The sequence below is a fragment of the Fulmarus glacialis genome, unplaced genomic scaffold (assembly GCF_000690835.1).
Source record: "Fulmarus glacialis isolate BGI_N327 unplaced genomic scaffold, ASM69083v1 scaffold9307, whole genome shotgun sequence".
In the NCBI taxonomy this organism is placed as follows: domain Eukaryota; kingdom Metazoa; phylum Chordata; class Aves; order Procellariiformes; family Procellariidae; genus Fulmarus; species Fulmarus glacialis.
Genome location: NW_009223858.1, coordinates 1 through 27,431, shown reverse-complemented (window position 1 = coordinate 27,431; position 27,431 = coordinate 1). Strand labels below are relative to the sequence as shown.

The following is a 27,431-nucleotide window of genomic DNA, read 5'->3' as shown; positions in this document are numbered from 1 at the left end:
AGGAAGTCAGTTTTGGACTACAGAATATGTGCAATGTCACTGTTTGCTAAACTTTATGCTGCGTAGGATTAACTTGGTATAATATCTCAAAATATGAACAATAAAAGCCAAGCGGCATTTTCAGTATTTTCAATTCACTTATTAAAAATAAAGCTTTTTATTTCTTCCTCCAGTGATACGGATACTCCAAAAGTATGTTTAAATATACTCATCAGTGCAACTATCAAAGGCTAAGTGTGTATTATAGAAACGAGCCCCCAGATCAAGTATATATTGTGAAATGTATGTGAATGTGCATGACTTGAACCAATGAACTGTGGCCTGAAATGATGTCACAGAATGTGCAGCATTAAGTGGAAGGTTAAACCTACTTGCATCTCGGTTCATTAAACGCAGTTAAAGTGCAAATTCCCTCATTCTGACAGTAGTAATCACAAGGGTTCACTTTCTGGTCACAGCGCTGACTTTTAAACCCCACAGAGCATCTGCAGAATTTCAGTAAAATAGACCTATATAAATATTCTACCTTTTGCTGAACAGATTTTAAATGCATTATATATATTGATGGCAAGACACACACACATACACAGGCACACACCCACAGATAACAAAATTAATACTCTTTCATGGAAGGTCCAATCTGACTATACTGAAAAGTTTGCTCATCAGTGTTGATCAAATACTTTTAAAACAATGGGCCTATACTAACTGATGGGTTCGGGAATCTAACATTCTTAACAAAGTATTGTTGTCAAACGTACTACACATTTGTATTGATTGATCCAGAATGCAACGCCCTTAAAAATGTTCATGACTGTTTTCTTAGCATTGCTAACAGTGTTGACATACGCCGCAGCATTTATGTATTGTAAATCCATACACAAATTAATGTATGAAACTTGTTTTCCTTGAGATGCTATGGTGTTCCATATGAATTTGAAAAGGGATAAGCCAGTTTTATAAGGAAAAAGAAAGGAAGAATCACAAGCTTCCAAAATAGCCATTCTAGGTGTTTAAGCAAATTAATCACCAGACTTAATCATCATATTATAGCTGTGATATTCTCCTTTTGCTGAGATTTATGAGTCTCTCTAGTCCTCAACTAAAGACATTTAAGGAGATACAAATAATAGGTAAAAAGGGCTGGATCAAAATAATACTGAAAAAGAGACATCGGCACTTAAAGCTTTTTCAGCTGAATAAGGACTACCATGCAGAACTGCATTCCACTGTCTCTAACCCCAAAGCTGTAAACACCTATTGACAACTTCTTTTCAATAGTACAACAACTACAGTTTTGCCCCTTTGCACATTCGGAAGTGCTTGAGCTCTCACAGGGAGGAACAGTTGGTCCGTCTCTTACGCTGGTCAGACTACAAAATCTAGGCATTTCTCTATGTAACTTCCTTGAGAGTCTGAATACAACAGGCACTCTCTTTTCAGATCACCTACCTCATACACATCAACAAAAGGAAGGGATGGCTGTATCTGTATTTACAAAGTTGTAATGCCAGATCCCTTTGGACAACAACTTACTTATGTCACCCTGGAAATGAGACACTTGAGTCCAATTCTCTCTTCAACACCTCTTATGTTCCTGGAGGATGCTCTGACCTCCAACGTTGTTCTGAGAATTGGAAGACTATTCCACAATGAAGCTTTTCAGCAGTGCAGAAAAGATTGGATTGTTTATTAGGCAAAAGTAAAAAAACCAAGGAGTATGACTTGGTAGCTCAGTGTAACGGAGAGCAGGAAAGAAATTAATTTCTTGCTACAGGCACTACTTCTGTATTTTATATTTAGCAGCTGAAAAAGAAGATACACCATAGCTCTCAAGAAAGGACTATAATGTAAGCTTTTCTACCTCTTAAGACAGTACTTCACCGTTTAGACTACAGAATCACATTTCCTTTGGTATTTGATGTTTAGGCTTAAGAAAAGCATCCTGAATTATTCTCTCAACCGTGGTGCAGGAAGGAGAGAGCAATCTCACCACAGAACAGCCAGGCTACTGTGGGCAGTCTGAAGGTGAGGGCAGAAACAAGAGATACATGAGCATATCCTCAGACCCATAAAGGAAATAAACAGACAGTATTCTTCCTATTCTCTAGCCATCAGGAGGAGTGTATCGCCCCCATCTCTGACCATCTTTATAGGAGAAAAGACTTAATCCACCTTTGAGAAGCAGGGGAGATCAACTATCCTGTACCTCCTGATTCCATTCCGGAACAAATGCCTAAATGGGCTTTAGATCTGGCCTGAAATTATTAGAAGCCTCAAAAGATATATCTTTGTATCTATATGCATTCACAGTATATACCTTAGTTATATCTTTCAATACACATATTGCAAAAAGGTAAACAAAGTATCGGGTTACGGAAATAGCTAGAAAAAGTAGAAAAAGTTACGACTGCAACCAGCACATTTACATCCTAGAGAGATCAAAAATACAGACACATGCATAATAATTTTATTGCTTGTTGGCACACAGATATTTTAATGATCTACACAATGCAGGATACTCACAGACAGACAGGTATATTTGTCTCTGGGTCCAGTTGACATGTACCACCGTTGTAACAGTAGCCATCACATAACTGACAGGTAGAGGCAATCTTTCCATTAGTGCAACTGTCACGGTTAAGAAAAAATACAAATAGCAATCAGTATTTTATTACACCTGGTGAATTCCCTTATAATTATCTATATGTTAGAATATATTGATTTTATAATATGTATAAGATGTACTGATTGCAAGAATTCTAGGTTTCCACCTTGCAAAGCTAGCACAGGCAGTGAGCTTTTTACACAAAATAATTTCAATCTTTCCTTTTATGAAAATAAGCTATTATTATACAAAACAATCACTCAGCAATATAGCAGCACACCTTACTACATACGTTTTCATCAGTATACAACATGTCTCTATCACTGTCACAGATACTGCAGAAAGAACAAATTTCAACAGTGTAGTAAAACTCGACTGTTAACTTTATTAAACATTCCAGTTTTTCCAAGTGAAGACCCATTCAGTCTCCTGCTACATTATGCTTCCCACAGTGAGGAGTGCTCCAGAAGTTGGTTTAAAAAGGCAGGAGCCAGTGGGTTCTGTATGGGCAGGAGCCACACAAAGGAACTGTTCTGATGTGACTGGTTCAGGGGCTAGCCACTGTGTAAGAGATTTGAAGGATACTGCAATACAATCGCTATAAAATATATAATTTTGACCATAACCACCCCCCCCCCACAAACTTACTTGCATACTATGTCATTACTGTCCTTGTTTATTATGCAGTGTCCCCCATGACATCTGATACACTTGTCCACTTCACATTTTGGACCTTCAAATCGTACTGGACAGACACATTCTACACTTCCATCATCAGAAATAGTACATGATTCAGAATTCACACAATAATGGTGGCAAACATCTGCAAGCAATGAAAGCTAATTACTAAAAGACATTAAGCAGTATCATAGAAAAAATAATACCTTGTTTTACTATGTTTTAAAAGGTACTATAATAAAAACAAAATGATGAATGAAGCTGGTGGCTTACTGGCAACTACAAGAATCAAGAATACCCCATAAACAGATACATAATATATTAACGATGTAGTCTTGAGAAATGAAACAGAAGGATAAACGCATAAGAGATTTTTTTTTTTTTTTTTCCTTCTAGATGTTTAACCATTTATGGCATGATCCCACATAAAATAAAGACTACTGATGAGAAAAGCAGAGCAATGTTAACGTATTTAATGGGACATTGGCTGAATAAAAATCTTCTCATACATTCACATTACCATTAACAGCATTATGCTAAACTGAAATGGAAATAGTATTTTGAAATAATTAAGTTTTATTTTCATTTATCCACATACTAAATTTTCATGAAGTTCTAATAATAATATATAAAGACATAACCCATAAATTCTACAAAAAACTACATGCATGCTTATCTTTATAGACTGTGCAAAATCCCATTATCTTATTTAACTGCTTAAATGCCAGCAGGACTGAGATTTCAAGTAGTGAATTCTTTAACTCTTTAGAAGCACCAGTAACTGTCTCATTTTTTTCATATCCCTTTAAAAAAAACAAGTTGCCTAACTGAAGAAGCTTCCAGAGCTACAATATACTGGTATCTTAACATTACGGTTCATTTTTATTTATGTGGTAGTGACAACTTTCTTTTGTTTTTTTTAAAGTTGTCATTTAAGCTCCTTAATGGGGCCAAATCATTCAAAGTCTCTATTTCTCTCTGTTTCTAATACTCTTTCCAGTTCTGTGCAGTTAACATGTTGTGTTGAGCTTTTGGTGGTGTTCCTGATGGACAGATGAAATAATTGACATATAAGATGTATCAATTCTGAACTATGCATCTGTATTAGCTTAGAGTTAACCTGGTCCATATTAATAAAATATTACCTCTCTGACAAAACAAAAAAATTCAAGCCCTTTGCAGCTCAGGATACGGCTAAGGGTGAGTCAGTAGCAGCTAGAAGTAGGGCATTATCAAGCTGTTCACTAGAGAATGAAACCTTGGCCAAATGGCAACCTCAGCCTTGAGTCTGGAAGTGTAAGCTCTCAAGATGCTGTTTGACTGGGGGCACGTTCTAAGCAGCAAACTGGAGACTACTAAAACTGACATATTTTACTGAATATATTCAGGATGGATGATTTGCGAGGGTATCTCATAAAATGGGAAACATTTTGCTTATGTTTCTCTGTGCTCAGTTTTTCCCCCTCTCAGAGAAGTACGTACTGACTGCCATGCCATCAGTACTCACCATGCTGGAAGAGTTCTGCTAAAGGACAAAGCATGACTGTTGGAGGAGTTATTTCTGTTTGATTACTCATTGTATGTCTCCACCTATCTATGCAGGTTAGGTGCATCTGCTTGGAATCACTACGGAGCAACCAGAGAGGCTGAAAAGACACTAAATGAAGTAGTTCATTGTTTGCCGTTCCCCAGCTCAGGGTACAGAATGGTAATCTGCAGCAGGGGGGCTGTTTTTTGAACAAAAACTACAGTAGTTTGAAAGCTAATATTGAGAGACATTTTATGAAAAAAGCATTTCAAGGGGGAAATGTTTCCATGTATATTAGGACAAAAAAACCCCCTAAAACCTAGGAATAGGAAGTTCATACTCTAAAACAAGTATTGGGTTTTAGTATTGATTTTAGTCACAAACACTCTTAATTTTCTGCTGTATCTAAAATGCGTGTGCTACATTTGGACTGAAATGACACAAAAATAATCCTTCTTTTTTTTCTCCCCTAAAGAAGGGAATTTCAGTTTCAGGGAAAGTAACAGCTTGTGAGATCACTATATCCACTTTGAATGATTGTAACTGCATGAAAACATTTTCTATTTTTTAGGTTGTTTGGGCCTTAAATGATACAAGAAATGAACATTAACTAGTCTGTATGTCTTATTTCAGGAATTTAAAATAGGGAGTTATATTCAAATACATCAAATTCATGTGTATATAATAACATGCACAATGTTAGTAGAATTCTATGTAAATTCATTCACTTAAATTTATTTCAGCAGTGCCAGTGCCTTGACACAGAGCACACATTTTGGTTATTAGCCCTTATATGAACTAATCACAGGAGAAATTCTGCATTGGGTAATTGGAGACGATAAGTATGAGGAAAATAAGGTCTTTGCAATCTGGCAATACTGCAAGCAAATGTCTTCTCCTTGCCATAAAACACACTAATAATATTTTCAGCTTGGAAGCATGAGTAAAATACCTATGTACATTCATGTATCATCCTTTTGTATGAACTAGTTTCAATCACACCACAGAAAGACTGAAAAAGATATCTGAGAGGCAACCAATCTTTGCAATAATGCTATATTAATATATTCCAACACGCATACAAAGTGAATGTGATTAATAAAGAAAAAATGTCATACATATGTGTGAATAAACCAAAAATCATAGGTGTGAATTTATATACCTGTTACCTGTAAACCTGTAAAATTTCATAGAACTGTTATTGACCACAAAAAAAAAAAACCTCTAAAAGATTGTAAGACACTTTTTTTCCTAAAAGTATTAAGGTTTAAATAAACCAAAGCTTAATTTTATTTTGTATTTTATATTGTGGTTGAGTCTCTGTATTGTGGCATTTTTCCAACCTGTCAGCAGACAATCCAAATCTGATAATATGCAGTTTTAAAAGTACCCCTAAATTTACATTTAAATTAATTCTTTAAAAAAAAAAAAAAAAAAAAAAAGTTTGCAGAAGCATTGAACTAGAAACAATTTGTTTGGTTTTGGGTAAGCCTCAAGTAAATATTTTTTCTTAATCTGTGTCTCTGTCTGTGCATGATTTATGTACTATATTGTTTTCAGATACCCAACAGTATTTGCAAATAGTTATTTGTGGATCCATGCAGTTTGTTTAATACCAAGTGGGAGAGAATCACAATTACTACTGGTTTTCCGTTCAAAGGTTTCAATTTATTTCATAGTCTCCCAACTGGAAATACATTCAGTTTACTTCAGTACAAATCCTATTTAAGATACACACTAACCCTTCCCTTGTTTGACAGACCTTTCACTAAAACTAAATACTTTTTGATCTTGTAGATAATTCTAAACCAGACCTTTATAACAGCTAATTTGCCTTCCATTTTGTTTAAATCTAGCCTTCTTCAGCAAATTCATTTAATTATGTACAAAAGAGATTATGGCTTTCACATTTAATGTTCTACTCTATAACAAGCACTATGACAGTCCTCTATTTTAGAATGTTATAGTCAAAGCAAAGCAGGAGTAGTAAAAAGGAGATTAAAAAAAATTTCTGATCTCAGAAAAATAATCAGGTTTAGGTTAGGGTTGCTAGTGAGTCATCATGTTGAAGAGACTTGAGGAAGACAAACTGTAATTTTGAAATGAGTGACCAAAAGAAGAAGTTCAAGATTATGTTCAAATGTCTTGAGTCACTGGAAAACAGATAATGGTGATCCATGCTAACAGAAAGCATGGAGAGAAAAGAAGGATAAATGGAGTAAGAACAGAAGGCCTATTCGTTGATAATCTTCTTTCCCCTCTCCTCTGTAAAAGAAGTAAAAATTTAGAGAAAGTTCCAAAAAGCAAGAAGAGCCTTTCTAAAGGCATGGAAACCCTTGGAGAACAGTATCTCAATGAGAAGAGACTGATGGGTCAGTGGAAAGGCAAAGTGCGGAGAACTTCAGAGGCAGAGGATAGAACCTAAGTCCTGAGAATTAAACAAGAGTAATACTTAGAAATCCTGATTTTCAATACTAGGAGGGGGCAGAAACCATACTGAAGGTGAGCAAGATGAAGGAATATAGAGGCGTGAAACTCAAAAGTCAATATGCTGCTTACTGGGGTTAAAAATAAAAATGAAAGGTAAGGTAGCAGTTGGAGACACAAGTGATGGTTTGCGAAGATAAAGGATACCAGAAAAATTCTTTAACGAACTACATAAATTCTCTATGTTTAGGTATTCCACCAGCATAAGATAACAAACATGAGAAGTTGAAGTAGAAAAATTTAACACAATTTTCTCATTTCTATTGACAAAGTCAGCTGTCTTGTACAGCTCCGTTGGACGTATTCATTCATGAAAATACTAAAATAAATCATTCCTAAAAAAGCTTTTTTCTTCTCCTACACATGTAGATGAATATTGTGGAAATATGTTCACAGATCACTTGAATACATCAGATTCCATTCCCTTAGCAGTATGAATCTTTCTGGAGCTAAGTTTACCAACACATGTCGTGGAAAAATCACTCAAATAATTTTAAGCTTCCATTTTGTAGAGCTTTTATTATAAATCCAGATTTAAGAGTATTATAAATCCAGATTCAAGAGTTTGTGAAGATTACTTACAATACTGACATCTGTCTCCTGTATACTCAGGCAGGCAGTTGCAAAAGGGTTGATTCCCAGCAGTGACACTGCAGGTTCCTCCGTTTTGGCAAAAATGATCGCAGACCGTCTGATTGCAGTTTGGTCCTGTAAAACCCAGCGCACAGTTGCAGGTAGGCCTCCCTATTTGAAACAAAGAAAACTATTTTATGATAAAAATAAATAAACATTAAAATAATAATCAGCACTTTAAAGATAGATACATATATCATAACAGTAGCAAGTTTTAATGTATGAGCCCAACTACATTTCTCTAGACACTAATAAAACATGCCTTTGCAAACATTGTTTGAATTGAGAACTTTTTAAAAAACAAGTCAGCACTGTAAGATACAGACACCTCAAAAACTGCATCTATGCATTTTACACTTGTGCATGTATGGTCATTGACTCTTTATTTGGGAATTATTTTAAAAGATGGTCTTAAGTAGGAATTTAAGATATGACTAAGCTCTTCAAATTATCCTGCCAGGCTGGGTTCCTCCAGTTGCAGAGGATAAATATTTGTATGATCAACATCGATGCCTCTTCAGAATACACTCCATCATTCTCAAATCTACAAACCTTTACAAACAATCACATGAATATACAAATATTTACTAATGCGTTAATAGCCAATTTTACATAACAATTTTTACTAAAACATCCCTCTCATATATTAAATACTGTAACATAAAAATTGCTGTCTTGCATCAGACCAAAGATGTCTGTAAGGTCAATATTCAATGTCTGAAAAGGAGTGAACACCTGGGGGATGAATATTTGCACAAAATGAACTCCTAGTCTATAGCTTCTTTTTAAAGGGTTTTAAAATAGTGTTTAAAACCCGATGCGTTTTCCTCCTATAATTCTTCCCTATTGTAATTTTCCCTTTTTTTTTTCCTTATCTAAATCTCGTGTCTAAAGGATTTATAGCTTTCTTATAATTCCACTGTTTTATTAAACTCTTCCGCTTTTCCCTGACTTTTGTTTTAAAGAAGATAAGCCTTAAGAAAAACTTCTAGACCCCATAAATGTTTTTCCATCTCCTGACTTTGCTTTTATATCTCATTTGTAATCTTCTCTTCAAATAAATGACCTGATGTGTCCAACTAGCCGTTTCCCTTCTCACTTCCTAATAATCTATTCTCATTCTTGTTTATCTCTTACAAAACATTCTTTTTCCCTGACCCTGCTTCCCTTTGCTTTCATTCAGCCTTTAGGGTTTTCTTAAACTTAGGGAAAACAGACCGAGTTTAACACTTTTCTTCTTCCTGGCTTCCAAGATGGGTAAGGAAAGAGATGAAGATTAATCAGGACCTGGGGACGCTTCTGAAATAAAGGGGCAGACAGGATAGTCTTCATTTGAATCATAAGGAACTCAACCTGCTGGCAAGTACAATCAAGAGCTTAACCGGGTCACTGCAGAGTAAGGGACAGCTGACAGGCAAAGACTCATCCCTTCCAATAAAGTCATAGAAATACCGTATCTCTGAGTAAAGGACCATGCATAGGCTAGCAACAGTCAAAGAGTAAATAGGTATCAGGCAGAACAAAAGGAATGCCTCATAAGTAGGCTACAGAAAACCAAAACAGTAACACACGTGCTTTACATAAATGGTAAAAGTCTAAGAATTAAGATGGGAGAACCGAAACGCCTAGTCTTGAATGGGACCATCAATATAATTGTTTATGGCAAATTTGGAAAAGGAAGGCAACTAACGAGCTGCTGTAAAATTAATATACATTTCCTTGATATCTAGTCTTTGCCAGTGATGGAATTAGAGCTACATGTTAAGAAGCTCTTAACATCAATCAGATTAGCAAGTTAACTACATAATGTACTCTATGTGTGATGCAGAAGCCCTTTGGACAGGAATTGCAGGCATAAGCAGGAAAAATAGCCTGTGAGCTTTTATTATTGACATCCCAATCAAGATAATGATATGACTGTGGAATCCAAAGGGGATCAGAGAAAGTCAGGGAATATGTTAAGTGATGAGAAACTCCAGTTATCCCTGCATTTACATTTGAAAAACTTCACACAATGCCATAGGGCAGAAACCAACTTCTTACATATAAAAATCCTACTTCATGGAGGGGCGGGTTAGCAAGCATACAAAAGAAGCTATGCTTGACTTGGGCCTGACTTGGTTTGAAATGTACAGAAGAGCCAAAATCCTAAGTAGTCAAATGAAATAACATTTAAGGTTACTTTTCCATGATAATTATCTCTCATCTTCATACTGATCTACCAGGAAATTCTTACTGCTGCCTGATTTACCAATGCTTTATGACTAGGTCCCTTCCTTGCTGTCTTTTGTCTCTTTCATTGTTTCCTCATTTTAATCCACAACTACTTTCACATTTGCCTCCTGATGTCTTTTACCACAGCTGCGTCTAAAACTCTGAAATGTGCAACCCTTCTTACCTTATTTTTTTTTTCTCTGTTCAGTTGGCTGTCTCATTAAGGTAATGTAGATTAAACTAAATATTCCATAAACCCCACAATTCTAATTTTCTTCTGGTCTGCCTTTATTTTAATACTATGTAATCATTTAATATCATATTTGTTGGAGAATTTTTCAATGAAAGTGAAGTGCCCTCATTTTTTCTACTCTCTCTGATTCATGCAGAATGATTTATTTATTCTTTTTCCTTCACTTACTTCTTACTCTTCTTACATGAAACCCTTCATGTAATTCTTTTCTGTATTTTCTATTTTAAGCTATGCTAATTTAAAGTGTTTTGCAAATCACCCTGAAGGCCATGAGATCAGTTAGTCTCTTCCTTTAATGAGTACAGCAGAAACAAAACCATTGACTTAAAAATAGCTCCAACTGGTTTAATATGCATCAGCCTGTCTATTCATATCTATCCCCTGTGATCTAAACATTAAATCAAAGATGTTGAACTCAGATATTAGCACGGACTCTTTTTGTTTTTCCCCATGTATACACTTGTATTTAAATTTCTCCCCCCTAAGCCAGGGGGGGTCACATAATCCTTCATCTGAACGAGTGTTCCAATAAAAACGTTAAAATAAAATAGAACATAGATCTGGAGATCTGAAATCAGTTTTTATTATTAATACTCCTCTATTTTTTAAAATGATGGGGCAATGATATTTTCCTAGTTTGTAGAAAAGATTAGTCTATTCTTTGTTAATGTAGGCTGATAAATATGCCAAACTGCTGACAGTTATATGAAAATTTAATACAGTATAGCCTAAACCCCATTTTTGTCACTCAATTTAACATGACTTTTAGTAACGTTAATAGTTCATTGCCTATTTATATACAGATTGTTGGCATCTGAAATAATACTAATAATGACATTTTAATCTGATTTATTCTCATAAATTATTTCTGATACAAAATGGTTCCAAGAACAGTTTAATAAAACTGCAGTATTAAACAATGACAAAGAATGCCGTAAGGTTTTGTATCATAGAATCAGAATATTGATTTATGTTTGCAAAGGAAATAGTCATGTTAACCAAGATGTCACATATCCTAACTAACAAACATCGCATGGTAATCTCATGCACAGAGAACTTCAGCATTTACACTGGTCGTGAAGTTTCAGGATTAGAGCGGTACGGAGACAGAAGTAAAATTGTCTCTTAATTCCCAACCTTCACCACCACAGAAATGTTCACAACGCATTACAGTATAGAAACATATTAATAAGGAAAGTGGTTTATGGAATTCTAACTATTTCAAATGCAGATAACCATCTTTTGGTCTATTTTGTGCAAAAATGAGCAAAAATAATTTTCTGAAAGAAAACACAAAAAAAATTTCCCTGTTTTGAGCTCTTCCTTTTTCTGTGCAATCCTCAACTGGATTTACTCTACGAGAATACTGTCTTCTTTTCCTCTGCCTATTACAGATTAGCATCCTAGCTTTCACCTATCCTCTTCTTAATCTCTTCCCTAACATAATAATCCCAAGAAAAAAATTCCTGTTTCGATTACCTATGTTGAAAAATGTTGTTTGTCAAAGTGTCAAGGAAGACAAGGTGGCAGCACATTCTCAGCATCTCATGTGTAAATGTTCCAATTTCAAAATGACAGTAATAATATCTAGAGAGCAAGAAGCACACCTTTTTTTTTGTTCAGGATTTCTCCACTCTTAGTGATTTACAACGAATGGGCATGCACTTTGCTATTTACTATCTCTAATCCAATTCTTGGATACACAGAGTTTCTCACTGTCTGTATATGCAAGTGGAAACATAATGCGTGTAGTCCCTATATTGATGAGATTATTTTCTATTTAAAATAATTCTAAATAACAATTTCAAAGAAATGAATTGCAGAGAATACATTAAAGGGTGCCTGGTAAGACATATAAAACAAGTAACAAAAATAATAGTGAAAATTCTCTGGGGAAACAATGTACTTGAAAGTCACTATTCTCTGAAGATTTTCTACGTAGCATCTCTCTTAAGAAAACAAGAATAATAATTTACAGAATTTTTAATCTTAATTCTAGAACTGATAGAACTTGAAACAAACTTATAAAATTCTCACATATTTTTTCAAATGTTTTGCACAGAATTTAGTAAATTAAAGGAGAATACTTTATGGTGACCCTAGGACATACGAAGTTATTTTTGGCAGTACGACATGAACAAAATATGTGAAGCTTTTGGCATGAAGATGAAATGCAGTTTCCCCCTTTCTTACAAAGAAAAATCATCCATAAGAAGATGATAGTGATCAAAATTCTACCATGTTCAATCAGGTTTTGATGACAGAGACCGTAGTTACTCCTAGTTTGCCAATTTAATTTTTTATATAATAGCAAATAACTTTTCACATCATCTTCAAAAATAGCTAATAAATATTTTAGTGCACTGCCTCTGTAATATTTAGGTGATTTCTTTTGGGAATCTACTCATATGTCTTAAACTTCTTTTTACATATATTTTGTAATGAACAGAACTCTAAGGAGATCAACTTTGATTCATGCTGTTGCCTAAACAACAGAGAATTATGTATTCTGTATGACCACGTAAGGTATTTTGCAATTTTAAAAAAAAATATTTTAGGGAAATAGCACTATTTTTGTAATCTTTCTGAAAGTTTTGAAAAACGAGATCATCCAGATGAATGCCTGCACCAAGAGTTAGATTATTTATTTCTTCCAGTCAATGGTAAAATCACTACCAGCAATGTCTGTTTTTAAGGTGTTATGTGTGAATATGCACATTTAATTTGCATATTTCACTCGCTGTCACAATTAAAGAAAACAATGTGACACTACTTCAGCCTACTGTAAGTAATAGCATGTCTTATCAGTTATTAGCAGTCTGTGGGAATCACAATAATTCATTTTTGTGTGGCTGATGAACCATAATTAGCCTTACTGAACCAACAGTAGTGGAGAGAAGCTGTATTACTGTACTTAATTAGTAGGTGAGCTGATTGGGATCAATCCCGACAGATACACATTCTCTCCATGTTGTGAAAGAAAGGGAGAAAAGAACAATCTCTAAATATATTAGAGTAGTCTCAAAAGGCTGCTCTTACCAAGGCTGGTTGTGGTGGTTCTGTTGGGACCCTTAGATCAGCTGTGCACCAGACAAGACAGACCAGACAGCCTCGACATCTAGCTAAATACCCGCCCTCTCCCCTTCCCACAGTCCCTGTCCTGGTAACAAGATGATGTGGCATCCCCCTTTGAGACTACTGGGACTGATATGACATTAGCAAAGTAAACAGGTTCTTCACTGACAGTGTTTTCAATATGCACCATCATATCCCAAAATCAACTTGTTTTGCTTATAAAATAAATATAAAATAATATCTACTTTATATATGATTATTTTTGGAGAATATTTCAACAATTTTCATTTAGTGGAAATAATTTTTCATTTAGTGGACATAATAATTTGTCACTCATTTTGATACAAACATCACAATTTATATGGTTAGACATACTCTTTGTACTGTAAGTATTGTACAAATAGGTATTTATCTAGTTTTGTGAACTAGTTAGATCTAGTTAATATGTTCAAGACATTTAGTAAATTATTGCTCCAACATTTTTACTTTAAACTGCAAGGAGAAAAGAAGTGCATTTTTATGGTAACATTTAATTTTTTTCCGAATTCCCATCAATTTGGCTTACTGGAAAGTGTTCATTATTATACCCAAATTTTTAATTACACGTCTCAGATGTGTACTTTTAATTAACAGATGACATTTTCTTTGCTCAATTATTGTAGTTCAATACAACTGTCATAAACTTATAAATTTTAATTAAAGCTGCCCCAATCTCTAGCTATATAATGATCACATAGGAATTTGCCAAAAGGCTTAGCAGTAAGTAAACCAACAGTGAATAATCCCTGAATTGCCAGTGGGATTTGTTTAACAAATTAACATTTGTGTGCAGATAATGAGGTTCTACAACTTAACACATCCAGGAAAGATTTAGCACAATCATGTTTTAAAAAATGAGTAATACTCTGCAATTTACTTAATTAGTTATCACATTACTATTCTATATCAGGTGGTGAAAGAGAACAGGATTTACACATATCACTAGAACAGACACATTCACTAGAAGAGTATTTCATATGCTGTGTCATTTTATTTATATCAGAATATGCCAAAAGGTTTGTTTTCAGGATATCTCTTCCTCACTTTCTGAGCTAGAAGCCAACAGTAAGGAAATTCCCTGACTCCTAGGGAAGCCTCCCAGCAGCGGGGACCCTGCAGAGGCTCATCTCCCTGCAAGGCTAAATTTACTGGCAGTCCCAAAGCTTTCCAAAGGGCACGCGTGTAGAATGACACTCGTCAGATCGGCTGCATCAAAGCTGTTTGAGTTGGATAATATACGAGAATTGATAAGGGCAATCGGAACTTCTAAGACAAGCAAGCTGAAATTACCCCAGGTCATTTATATTTTGTAGACAGGATTTGGGTTGGCACTAGCACACATATGGTTTCTGCAGCTTCCAGAGGAAAAAGCTTCATCATTTTGAACAAAAATATATTTTAAAAAAAGAGAAAATTGGGAAAACATGTGCAATGTGATTGCATCAGTTTAGCAGGACAGTTTGATGAGCCAATTGTATAATGGATCAAAAGTATAAACGCTGCTTTTTGAGGAAGTGCTTGTGAGCATTGTAGTACAGGAGGTGGTATGCACAGATAGCAACAGCACAGTAGGAGAAATTAAGATGATATTGAGCTGACTTTATTTTAAAATAGTAATTTTATACTTTCCAGAAATGCAAGAGAATTCTCTACTAAAAAAAAAAAGTGTGCAATGTACCTATTGCTAGCGGACAAGTCAACCTGGTAGGACATAATATTTTAAATCTAGACACAATATAATGCTTAAGTTTTACAACTATTAAGGAAAAACAGAGCAATTCCTGGTAATAAAGAACCTTTATATTCCTACATGATGCAATGTGCAAGAATAAAGTAACATATACACTAATGACTCTCATATGAACCTGACAAAGCAGATCAACTCTGCCTTGAAGGATGAGACAATGAGAAGCAAGTGAGTGAACGCTGCTCTGGTCTGGATGGCACACCCTCAGTCCAAACTGGCAATGGTGTGTGCAGAGCCCAAAACTAAATGTGCACTCACCAATGCCATGACTGAATGACATGCTTTGCACAGTGGTATATTTGACTGGAAAGAGGAAACAGTTGTTGCAAAAACACTTGAGGAATTAAGCTTTGTTGCCTTAATTACAGTTTTCAATGCTTTTGGGTGTCCAGTTTAGCTTCCCTCTGTAAGATACATAATGGCTTTAGTATACTATGGATTAGATTGAACTAGGATAAGGGGACATCTCACTGACATGCTAGTTTGTTTCAGTAACACACAATTTATGGTCTGATACAGATAAAAAATACAGTCTGATAAGAAATAGAGATTTCTTCTTAATAGAATATTTATAGGGTCCAGGGGCTAGGCATGCAAGGAAGATGAGATGCGGATCAATTCAAAAATTTTATCTGGAATGCTGGATGGAGTCACTTTGATTTAGAAAGATATACGGTCATTTTTCCACATCTCCAGCACATGAAAGTTATGGCACAGGCTTCAAGGCACGGCTACCCTCATGAATTGGAAATGGCAGATAGGAAATCTAGTTAACTTGAAATATGATGATTAAAAATTCGATGAAACTGGGAAAGTGGACACACCACAGCAGAAGATATTCCTATTAGCAGGTATGCCCAGTAAGAGTCATCAGAACCAGCTCTGTGTTGGTCTTGGCTCATAAAGGCTTGGCACACTTTGGCCATGTGTAGTACAGTAAACTTTAGTTACAGTTAAAGGTCCAGATTCCCAAAAATCAGGCAATTGAACAATGAAATGTGGACTGTGGTGACATCCATGCTGGCTCTCCTGATGCATTTCTGGTGCAGACACATTATCCTGTTTGAGACCAAGCAGAAATAAGGCTAATGCCTGCATCTGCAGGCCCTCTGTAGCAGCTGGGGCCATGATTAACAATTTAGCAGAAGTATATTGTAGAATCTGCTCATATCTCTCCTTTACTCACTGGTGACCAAACCTACTACACTAATTATTTCAGCAAGGCTGAGAGATTTCAGAGGCTGGATTTAGCAGGGGAAAAAAAAAATATCCAGGCAATAGCATAGCTGTGTGAGCACAGCAAGTGTTAGCTGCCTGGTAAAGAAAACACGAGCTGCTGGAGGTGAGTGAGCCCTATGGCTACTGCCAAAAGAAAAGGATTAAATAAAATCCTGGGGTCTCTGCAGGATTCAGAACTGAGCTGAGTTCTAGCAGCTGAGTTATTAATTTTACAAAGCCTTTTAACCCCACAAAAGTATCAATTAAATGCCAGACATGTAAAGATGTGGGAGTAAAACATCCTCTCTTCTGCACGTCAAGGAAGTTCTGCACGCCATTTAAATCCCCCGTGAATTATTTCATTCACTTGCATGTCCTCACTAAACATGTATTGATCTCACTACATTGAGAAAAATCTCTGCTTATCATTTGTGTCAGTAGTTCCATCAGCTGTTATAAGCAGTTTCAAGTATAATTAATCAACTTCAAGTTAAAGGATTCTCATTTTCTAATATTTAGCCATTATCAGTGATGTTAACTATAAACAACATTATTAATCCTCAAGTACTCAGAACCAAAAAATCCTCTGGCACACAACAGATTGTTAGGTTTGCATTCACTTGGATTTTTGCCACCACATCTCAGTAAGAGGAGGCTCCAGAGAAGCCAGCATAGTAAGTGAAGCTAAATTACCAAACTATATAAGCTAAAGTTAATTAGTAAGGAGTGCGGAGGAAAACATTGCGATCTAAGCCCCCTCTACCACAGAGACATAATGCTGCATTACAGGGAGTGCACTGTTTGCGCTAAACAGTCACAAACTCCTCTTCTACAGTCCAGTACTGTACTTTTCTTTCAGAGACCAGGATGTTGGTCATTTCATCACGTAGGAGAAAATTATTTACCCACCTTCAGCAGCTGATGGGCTTCTGAGAAGAGACAAGACAGCAAACTCTTCTCCAGCTGTTCTACTTTGAATCAAATATTTAAATATTCCTCCGAGCAGAAAATAGAATTCAACTTCTCCTTTCTCACATAATTACTAAATTTTAGAGTACTTCTTATCACACTTTCCCTCTCTAGCCCAAACACTAATTGCATTATACAAGCTACAACAGCCTAAGTGTTAGGGACAAAGATCAACTGCCAAATACCCACGTTTTGACACATAGGATAATCTCCCTGAAGATAAGAGATGTGATTTCAAATTCCTTCAGGAAAACAAAGGATCTCAATTCTGATCAAACAAATCTTCCTGAGAATTAGATGAGTAAAATGCCTAGTTTGTGAATTCCAGTAAGACACAGGTAAAAGATTGAGGTCACACAACTCTGTAGTTTAAGGAAATATCTCTGTGTGGGCACCTAAAAATTTAGAGGGAGAATTGAGATAAAGAGAGAACAAGATGTGTGGGGTTCTTCCAGATGTAGTTTGACTGAACCTTACGCTTTACAATTCCATTTCTACACCTCGACATGTGCGTCTTTATACTGAATACTTACTTCCATGCTCCCTTTTGTGGGATGCAGCTTAATTCTGCTAAAACACCAAGATACGTGAATGAAAAGCACTATTGATTATAAAGTATATGTATGGTATATACTGCTATATTGAACATAGTTCAAGTAAGGACAAAGCAAATAAGTTACAAAGAGCAAAAAAAAATCACAAACAAGGAATAAATTCAAACATTTAAATTAAGGCAGGTATAATAATAAGATACAGCTGCTCAGAAATACTTACCAAGGAGAGAGGCTCCACAGGTTCCTCCATTCTGGCAGTAATTGTGGCAATGGTTAGTTTCACACCTTTCACCAGAGTAACTTGGCCAGCAGTGACATCGGGGATCCCCCTTCTCATTTATAATGCACTTTCCTCCATTTTCACAGGTTAATTTACAGGTATCATCTGCAGCAAGAGCACACACAGAGTCGTTTTCAACAATCCCATTTCACATAACTGGCAAAACAGAACCTTGCATCTTAAATAGAGCTACGATCCCTGTCAATGAGGAGGAAAAAATCACTTTTCAAAATAGAGAAAGTAAACTATCACTTCTGTGCTAGAAAAAAATACACCCTTAGGAGACTGTAAGTCATCACTAAGAGCTGCAGAGTTGGTGGGGGCTGCAGTAGCCTGTAAAGCAGGTCTGTGAGCTTGTACCGTACCGAGCTGGGGGCCTGTGCCTGGCAGTTATGCTTTGTCCAAATGAGGCCACAGGGAAGTTGACCTCCTTAGGACGTAAGTTAGTAATGACAGTATGGGTTCTTACATGAAGCTATCATTTCTAGTTAGTTTAAGAAATGAAAAAATGAGAGTTGGTTTCACCTGGGGGATCTCGGAAAACTTCCCAGTCATTTTCTGGTGACCTCAGCCTATTTGATTTTTTTGATCTCTCCTCCACTCTCTCTATTAACTAACAACCTTCTTAACTAAACTTTATCCAAAATATTTATAAGAAAATTATTCAGCCTTTAAATCCTCATAAAAAAATTGATGATTGCATACTAACTTGTTACTGCTAAACCATATTCTCTGATTTATTCTTTTTCTCATCTGTTCAGTCTGTAAAATCACTGAGAAGAGATACTGCTTGCTGCTCTGCATTCACCGAGTGCTTATGGCAGTAGTGCCACCGTCTTAGTGGTGAGGTACGAGGTGTCACAAATTCTGATTAGGCCAGATTCAATCTTTCTATAAAGCTGTTTTGCAATTAGAGTTGTGCCTGTCTTGGAAACACTTTGAAAAATAAATCTCTATTCATTTCAGTGAACAAGATATAAAATCATTCAATGACACCAACAAGAAATTAATTATAGACTACATGCATACAATGCTCAAACATCCAAATAATTGTAATCCTAAAGAAACAGACAAGGACCTTTCCAGCCCAAAACATGCTTTCAGCAATAAGACCTTTCATTTCTCGCATAGCAAAACAAATCTTGTGAAGCCAGACTGCTGCCTAACTAATCCAGCATTTGAACCTACATGGCTTTTAACAAGAGGGATACCACAAACACTGAAAACTCTTCAGTAATATATCCACCAGTCACAGATGTTTTGCTGAATTAATCTGTTTTAGTTGAACAACTAATGAAAAAGAGTCAAGGTTCCCTTTTGTCCTACTTAGGTCTAACATGGACTGACACAGGCACACCACCTCCTTTTTTTGAAGTTTAAACAAATACATTGCGTTATAAGTGCAGAATTCAGGAATGACAGATATCCTCTAGCTAGAATAGTTCTCTCCAGCATGGACTCTGCAAAGTTCAGTAATATAACTGTGCTTATGCAGCATCTTTTCTTTGGATGCACCCAAGTCTCTCTTTCCTGCCTGGGTAGACTCCCCCTCGGCAGGGTCTGGCTGTCTCCGTTCACGGCCAGTGCTGAGATGGTGCAGACAGGTAATCTGGGCTCAAACCTACGTAAACAAAACTTCTGGGAACTGATTGTCTTTCAGGCAATGACACCTCTCTCAAATGAAGCTGAAACTAGACAACAAATCTAAAAGTTATTGTGGGGGACTGACTAGCACATCATTATTTCAGGTGTTTACAATAAAAATATGAAATACCACATGCTCTTAATTTTTTGGTATATATACATCTGCTGTAACAAAGCTACTTTGTATTTGGGAGTTTGAGGATGCCTCAGTGTTTTATTTATTTGAGTGGTCCATTAAATCCTTTGACGTTCCATGAACCATTCTTCAGTTACTCATTATAGAAGTTGTTTAAATAGATAATGTAGCATATCTTATTGGAGAGAAGGTCTATTCTTGTTTTGCTTATCTTATCTGTTTTACTTATCATTAGTCATGAGTTTATAGAGCAGAACTTGGTAAAAACGGAATAAATAACACTGAAATACAGACAAGTGCTCAATTTTATGAACCTTTCTGATAGCACATTAAAAACATGTTATATATATCTTCTAGAGGAATTCTGCAGAATGAAGATATAAAATTTGAAAAAAAAAAAAGGAAATTAAGACAGACTATGAATTAAAGAGAAAAATAGAGTATCAAAAGGCATATTTAGAACTATAAAACTTGAACTACAAGTTTGAAAGTTACCCAACCACACCAAGAAATACATGCTTTCATATTTTCAGGAAAATGTACTGAGCCAAAAACGGTCAACTGAGAAGGTTCCTGAAAAAACATAAAAGGTTGTAATATCTTGTATCGTCACAGGTTTATTAAAATTCGCTCCTGATTTTGTTCTCTATAAAACATTTTAAATTTAAATAAGAGTTTCAACACAAATCTAACATGAAACAGAGAAAAGCTACTAGAACAATTTTGGACTTTAAATAAGCTAAGAAATAGGATTGAAAGATGTAATGGATAAACCCATTTTAAAACACTATGTTAGACTTTAACAATATAGAGGTTTTAATGCTACTGCTTTGTTCTCTGAAGGTAAATACAAGAATCAAATTACTCTTGCTGATTCACATCAACTGAGTACAAAAGGAGATCAGATGCCTTTGTGTGGGAGACAGGAGCAGAATGGTCCCATAGGAGAAGACAGGAAGAAAAAGAATACAGGAGAGAAACACAGAAGAATTGTTACAAAAAGCCGAATACTCTTAATTTAAATTACTGAATAAAGACCTCTGTAAGAAGAGCTGAAAACAGCTCTAGTAAGTACCCACTATTGGAACAAAGTTTAAAAAACAAAACAAAACAAAAAATCAGAAAAGTTTCTATCTGGAGTCAATTCAATTCTTGTCTGAGCTTGCTGGAATTCAGACTTAAAGACCTCTCAGCTGCTCTTTTCACTTCTGAAATGATAGAAGTAAATTATTTCACTTGTTATACTACTCCTACTCTAGCTACTGGATCTCTCTAACGTGAAAGAAAGGAAAGGGTTATAGGTCATGTAATTTTATATATTCTCTCCTAACCTGGTTATTTAGTCTTCTGCTGCCTTGATTTGCCTATTTCAATAGGCAAATATATTTTTAATAAAGAATCAAATAACTTTGATTTGCAGTCTTTATGTTTTTCTTCCTGATATGACTGTTTGACACAAACATTAATGGACTTACGGCTTATTTGCTCCACCTTTGACTCTTTCCTTTATCTGAAAGTATAAGGAAAATCTTACACAGAAGAAAAACTGACAAGGCAGCAAAACAGAGCTTTGTGAACTCTACTGGTATTTTTTCCTTCACTTGTTCAATTTTTTGATATTCCATCCCTCTCCCCCAATCACACACACACACGTCTTTCATTGGCATTTCTGTAACAACCCTTTCTTTCTTGAGAAAAATGCATCTTACTTTCTGCTATTTTTTTCCCTTTAAAATAACCACTGATTTCTGGACTAGGCAGTTAAACAGAGAGATGACGCTATGGAGCACAAGGTTAATGAACTACATTCTTTGGGACAAGAACAATTTCCCTCCCTCCCCACAGTGGAAAACACTCATCTCATGGGGCAGAAAGGTATTTGTTCTTCCCTATCCTTCAGACAAGGGTGTAGTTCATCCTTTACTGAGCTGAATGCACCTATTAAAGACAGAGTGCAGAGTCCTAATGTTACGGTAAGGTTATATAAATCTTCCTGTCCCTCCAGATGAGGGTCTTACTATCTGCCAGTTTTCCATATGCTGAAATTCATCAGACCAATTTGTAATCCCCAACTTTTGTCTGAATGCTGTAAGACAGATCCTCCTCTTTGTTTTCCCTTCACTTTGGTGTTTTTTTTTTTAAAATCTGTTTGCTTTACAATTTTAAATGGAAGAGAAGGGCTAAGAAAATGATGCACAGTGAGAAAAAACTAACCAACACCTGCTGTAATGTAACCCGTTTCCTTCTGTTCTGGGAAATACCAGTCCCAACGGTAACCCCTTTGTAAATACAGAAGATACTGCTGTAAACAAAAGATTTTTTTCAAATCAGAAGCAGATTTCTGTGTGACCCTTATTCTATTTGATATCCAAAAAGACTGAAAACAGAACAAAACCCAAGATAGCATGGACTGAACTGCCATAGCTTTTGCTACTACAGCTCCCTGAGGCAGATTTTGTGGGTGAAAAAGAAGATATATAGGGATTAAGCTCTACATCCCCAGCCAAAGCACTTGGTCTGCCTGCAATCTATGTGTGCAGTGGGCAAGTCCCCACAGACATGTGCTGAAGGAAACACCATAAATAAATTAAATGTTTCATCTCTGTTCAGAAGCACTATCAGATCTCAGTCTTCGTAATTTTTCTCAGGCTTTTCATCCAGCCAAGAGACCACAAATATTCCCTTCTTAAAATGAAAGTGATAAGCGTGCAGCTCCAGAATACAGAACTCTTGGAAGTGTTCATTACTCTTGCTCATTCAGCTCTGGTACACACTGTCTTCCTCCAGTGCAAGTCTCTGTATTTTTATTCTCTTGGTACGTTTTTAGCTTCATTGTGCAACAGTTAGATACAATAAACCTAATGGATGCAAATCCAGTGGTCTCTTTTAGGAAAATGAAGTGGTACTCTACCATTTGAAAACTAAAGGGTAGCTTCTAAACTGAAAAAGTCAGGCCTGTTATAGTGAATAAATAAACCACAAAAGAACTGTGCTCTGTCAATCATAATCATCTAGGGAGAAATGAGATGGAAGCTTATCTAAGAACACACAGGAATTCGATTTCATTTTGTTATAAAAACTTTCTGAATGATACAACACACATATGTTGCAATAACTCCGGCTTGAAAAAGCCAAATCAAACCAAAAGCTTTCTCATCAGTTGTGTGAGATGCTGGTGAAACAGCTGTCTGAAGCAATCTGGATTCAGTCTTACAGAAAGCCACTGAGGATTCAATATTTAGAATTCCTCACGTAGGACTTATGAAGAAAAATCAACTCAATGGATCAAGCCAGTAGTAATATTATGCAGAATTTCAAGACTTAGCTCAATTTTCTTTTGTTAAAAAAAAAAAAAAAAAACTAAACAAAAAACCAAAAATCCAATGAACAAGAATCTGAGTCAGTTTTTGGGATATAGCCACAAGAAGCAGAGCAAGACTGAGATTACCTCCCAGTCACCAACCTTAAGATAGACTGACTACTAAGAAACTGTACGAAGCATGCAAGGCATCTTTACAATAGTCATGCCAAAAACTGCCAAAATGAAGAATGGCATAATAATGTTGAAAATAATCATTATTTGTTGGAAGGCGTTTTTCACAAGGATAGAGACATATGCATTGTCAAAACAGAATCTTCAAACACAGACTCTCCTGGGGGCACTATTCAAGATGGACGGGAACTGGAGATGGCTGTCCCATTTTGACTCTGTCAAGTCAGGGAAATCTACTACTAGCTTCCTTACTACATTTTAAAAGACCCAAAACACTTAAAGACACTAAAAAGTATTATGAATGTTCAATATACTACTGTTTACTATTGTAAATTGGATTATATATTATTCAAAAAGTACAGTTTAGTCACATTAGTTCTTGATATCCACAATTACCACTAATTTGTGAAACTAAGACTTTTTACATGACTTGAAATAGCTACTGTGCAAGTACAAAACAACTAGTACACCTCACTTCTATTGCTACATGAATGACGTCCACTAAAAGAGACTTAAAAAGTTGAGTTTTCAGATCTGTAAATTAGTGGTAGCATATTTTTGAACATATAAAATATAATGTACGTAAATCATTGTAACCTATCTACTATACAACTATTGCATTGTGATCAAACCAGTAGCAAAACCAAATGCATACATCAGTTAAAAAGTGTTTCACAGATACTCATGTCTCAAATGAAAATCTTCTGGATTTGATTCTTTTAGGGACAAACCATAAGACCACCAAAATCAACAGGAATATTTCAACTGACTTTGCATCTTGATTTTATTGCAGACCAACAAAAAAATATGACTATATAACCTCCCTTTGGATTAATGTCAGGTCACTCTTCTACAATATACAGGTTTTGAGAGCCATGCAAGGCAGGAATTGATGTTTTGGGTTACTGACATCCATAACTATGCCAAAAATGCTCTGAGACAAGAAAGACAATATAATGCTAGATTTAAACAAGCTGATGTATGCAGTTTGGAATATTTCATATACATTTTCTAGCTCTTCATCAGAAAAGGAAAGGAAGACTACGGCTCCTAATTTTTTTATTCCATAGTGTATAATTCCTAAAGGAAAAGAACCTGGTTTAGAACTTGACTTGTCCTTTGCAGGCTATTAGCGACCTATTAACGGCAAGTGGGTTGTCAGCCAGCCATTAATTATAAACCTGTATTAATTCAAGATGCTGATCTTGAGGTCAACTCTGATCTTTCCAGGAATCTCTGCTGTTTCTTGGAAGCCTAAGTGGAGTGTCAGTATGAGACAAACATTTAACATCCACTTCATACTTTTTTTAAAAAGTCAAAAGAGTGCAAAAACATACACTTGTTAGTGTGCTATGATACTGAGGCTTGTTTCAATTCATAATTTATAACCTGTGAGGCTACAAAACCTGCAATCTACTATTACAAAAATAACATAGAAGAAAAAATGTACAAAAAAGCCTACGCTAGACATTACTTGAAATATAATTGTAATCAGAAAACTAAGAAACACTTACTCAGCAGCCCTTTAAAAAGGCATAAGAGATATTGCAGTTGTGGGAAGATACTGAAAATTATCAATATATTAAAAATGCTTCTCTAGGCATTTTCTGTCTATCCATAAAAATTTACAACCAGCAGTGAAATAATTTAAAAGCCTCTTCAGATCTTTCTTTAATAAAAACATACCTTCCTGCAAACTCTACCATGGCATAATCTTTTGCCCCACTAGTAAAACTGTAGCATTACTGAAATTACGGGTTCAAATTACTACCAATCACCAATATTCTTTTATTTGTCTTTTCTTCAACACCTAATTAGTAACTATGGATCATCTGAAATAATTTTTAGGTGGTACTGTATCAGCAGAAAATCTTGACAAATATCCCTCTCAGATGAACAAAGAGCTGACACTTGGAGGGGCAGGGAGGGTGGATGCTCTCTGAAGACAAAAGGTGTTTAGACTGATTTGTCTCAAGAGTTAGAAACCTTGTACAGTATACTAATGCTTTCTATTACATCTACTTCAATGACATCACTTCTCCCCTAACAGGGGAAACTGTTGTAAAACAGCTGTAAACTACTTTATAGTTGTATAACTATTATATAAATACACATTGATAGGTATTCAGCCAAGGGTGTACAGTAATAAAGCTTTCATTTACTGTATTTTTGCTAGAGCATGGTGTAGTACATATAAAAGTTGGTACTGTAAATGCATTGCATACAATGTACTCCTACATAAGCAAAAAAACATTAATGGGTTTGTTATCTAGGACAAGTTTTCTAATATTATTTTACTCTCTAAATTATTCTTAAATTTCTTGATTCAGAAAGAGAAATGCTGCTAGACAGGATAGCTTTATTAATACCACATCATAAACCACTAAAACACAGTTGTGTTAATTCAATATTTAAGGACTAGGCAGTATAAATAGGTGAGATTTTCTCCGCAGAATGATGACATTTCAGGTAAATTAATTTAATTGCTAAATTGAACATTTTAAGTACTGATCATCTCACCAAAATACGTATCGCTTACGCTTCTGAGCCTGGAATTAAACACATCCTAATACATTCTGACTTCTTATACACATAAGAAATCCTTCTATGATTTCTAGAACCTTTTAAAATTCAAGCTGGCTAAGAATTCTTCTGGCAGTCTGACCACCTTAGGTTTGGCCTCAATTAGAGTGGGAATAGTTTTAGATTACTTAATAATATTCTTCTGTGGAAAAGAAGATTTTTTTTTTCCCCCTAAAATATAGCAAGAACTCAGGAGCTCTTTTACCATGAAGTCTGGTTTCCTGTGTCTTCATATTAGTCATTACAGATGTTACTGAAAGATATAATTTTAGATGAAAATATTTCAGCAGTTTTGTTCTTTTTTGCCTGTCACTTCAAATTCATTATTATTTGCTATGTTGCTCTTACTGCCTTTTGATTGCAGTCAAGCAGAGGTGTTTCTTGATTGTCTTTAAGGTTATTTTTTTTCTCACGAATGGCTAATGTTTAAATCGGAATCCAAAACGCTTCAGAGATTTTCAAACTTCTTTTGGTCAATACATATACATATTCACTTTTAAATATCATCTTGTATCAATTCAGCTGAAAGCTTATTTTTCATTTTGATGAATATAAACAGTTTTTTTGAATCAGGGATTTTGCTTCTTCATATTTCGTTTCCATTTCAGATAAGTAACATGTATATTGAACAACATCACAGAACTCTTGACTCTCAGACAGCCTAGCCTTTTGCAATGACAAAAACTGACCAGTTGCTTACTTTCTGGTTCTCATGCAGTTTTCAATACCTACCTAAGAGGCTCTGGTCAACACATGTTCCATTCACCAATGATTTTCCTTCTGGACAAGCACATGTTGCACCAGAAGGGTTGAGTAAGCAAATGAATTCACATGTCAGGTCCAAGCATGGATTAGGCACTGTTTAAAAAGACAAAATATTAAAAATACTTATTTTTTTAAAAATTACACGGTGTTCTAGAACTAGGAAAAAATAAATAATCAGATATAAAAATTCTGATACCCTTCCACTTTCCAGGATATTAACAGCCTGAAGTCAGTGAACACGCTCATTCAAATGCAAGTGCAAGACTCACACCAGGATAGAATTTATTCCAGTAACAAAAAGTGTACTGGTAATATGCAGTAAAAAACCTCATCTGGTTGTGGCTAGAGGTATTTGTATTCAGCTCTCTTCTAATTTTTTTAAACTTCATTTACAGTGCGGGTACACAAGGCAAGCACTTGTCCAATGTCCTTTCAAATGAGAGAAAATGCTTCAAAAAATCTAAATCAAACTTATATAAATAAATATGACTAAATCTATTCCAGATGACACCAAGTTGGGCGGGAGT

The 27,431-nt window shown here is 35.5% G+C and overlaps 1 protein-coding gene across 1 annotated transcript in view; it reads right to left on the bottom strand.

Moving 5' to 3' along the window:
• The window catches only part of LOC104079798 (low-density lipoprotein receptor-related protein 1B-like), a gene marked incomplete at its 5' end in the record, with an annotated part of 44,760 nt that extends 17,763 nt beyond the window's left edge, over positions 1-26,997 (bottom strand). The window contains 2 exons of the mRNA XM_009581953.1: positions 18,224-18,388; positions 26,872-26,997. Coding sequence (XP_009580248.1) covers positions 18,224-18,388; positions 26,872-26,997 — 291 coding nt within the window. The remainder of the gene's footprint in view (positions 1-18,223; positions 18,389-26,871) is intronic.
• Between the last annotated feature and the right edge of the window lie 434 nt (positions 26,998-27,431).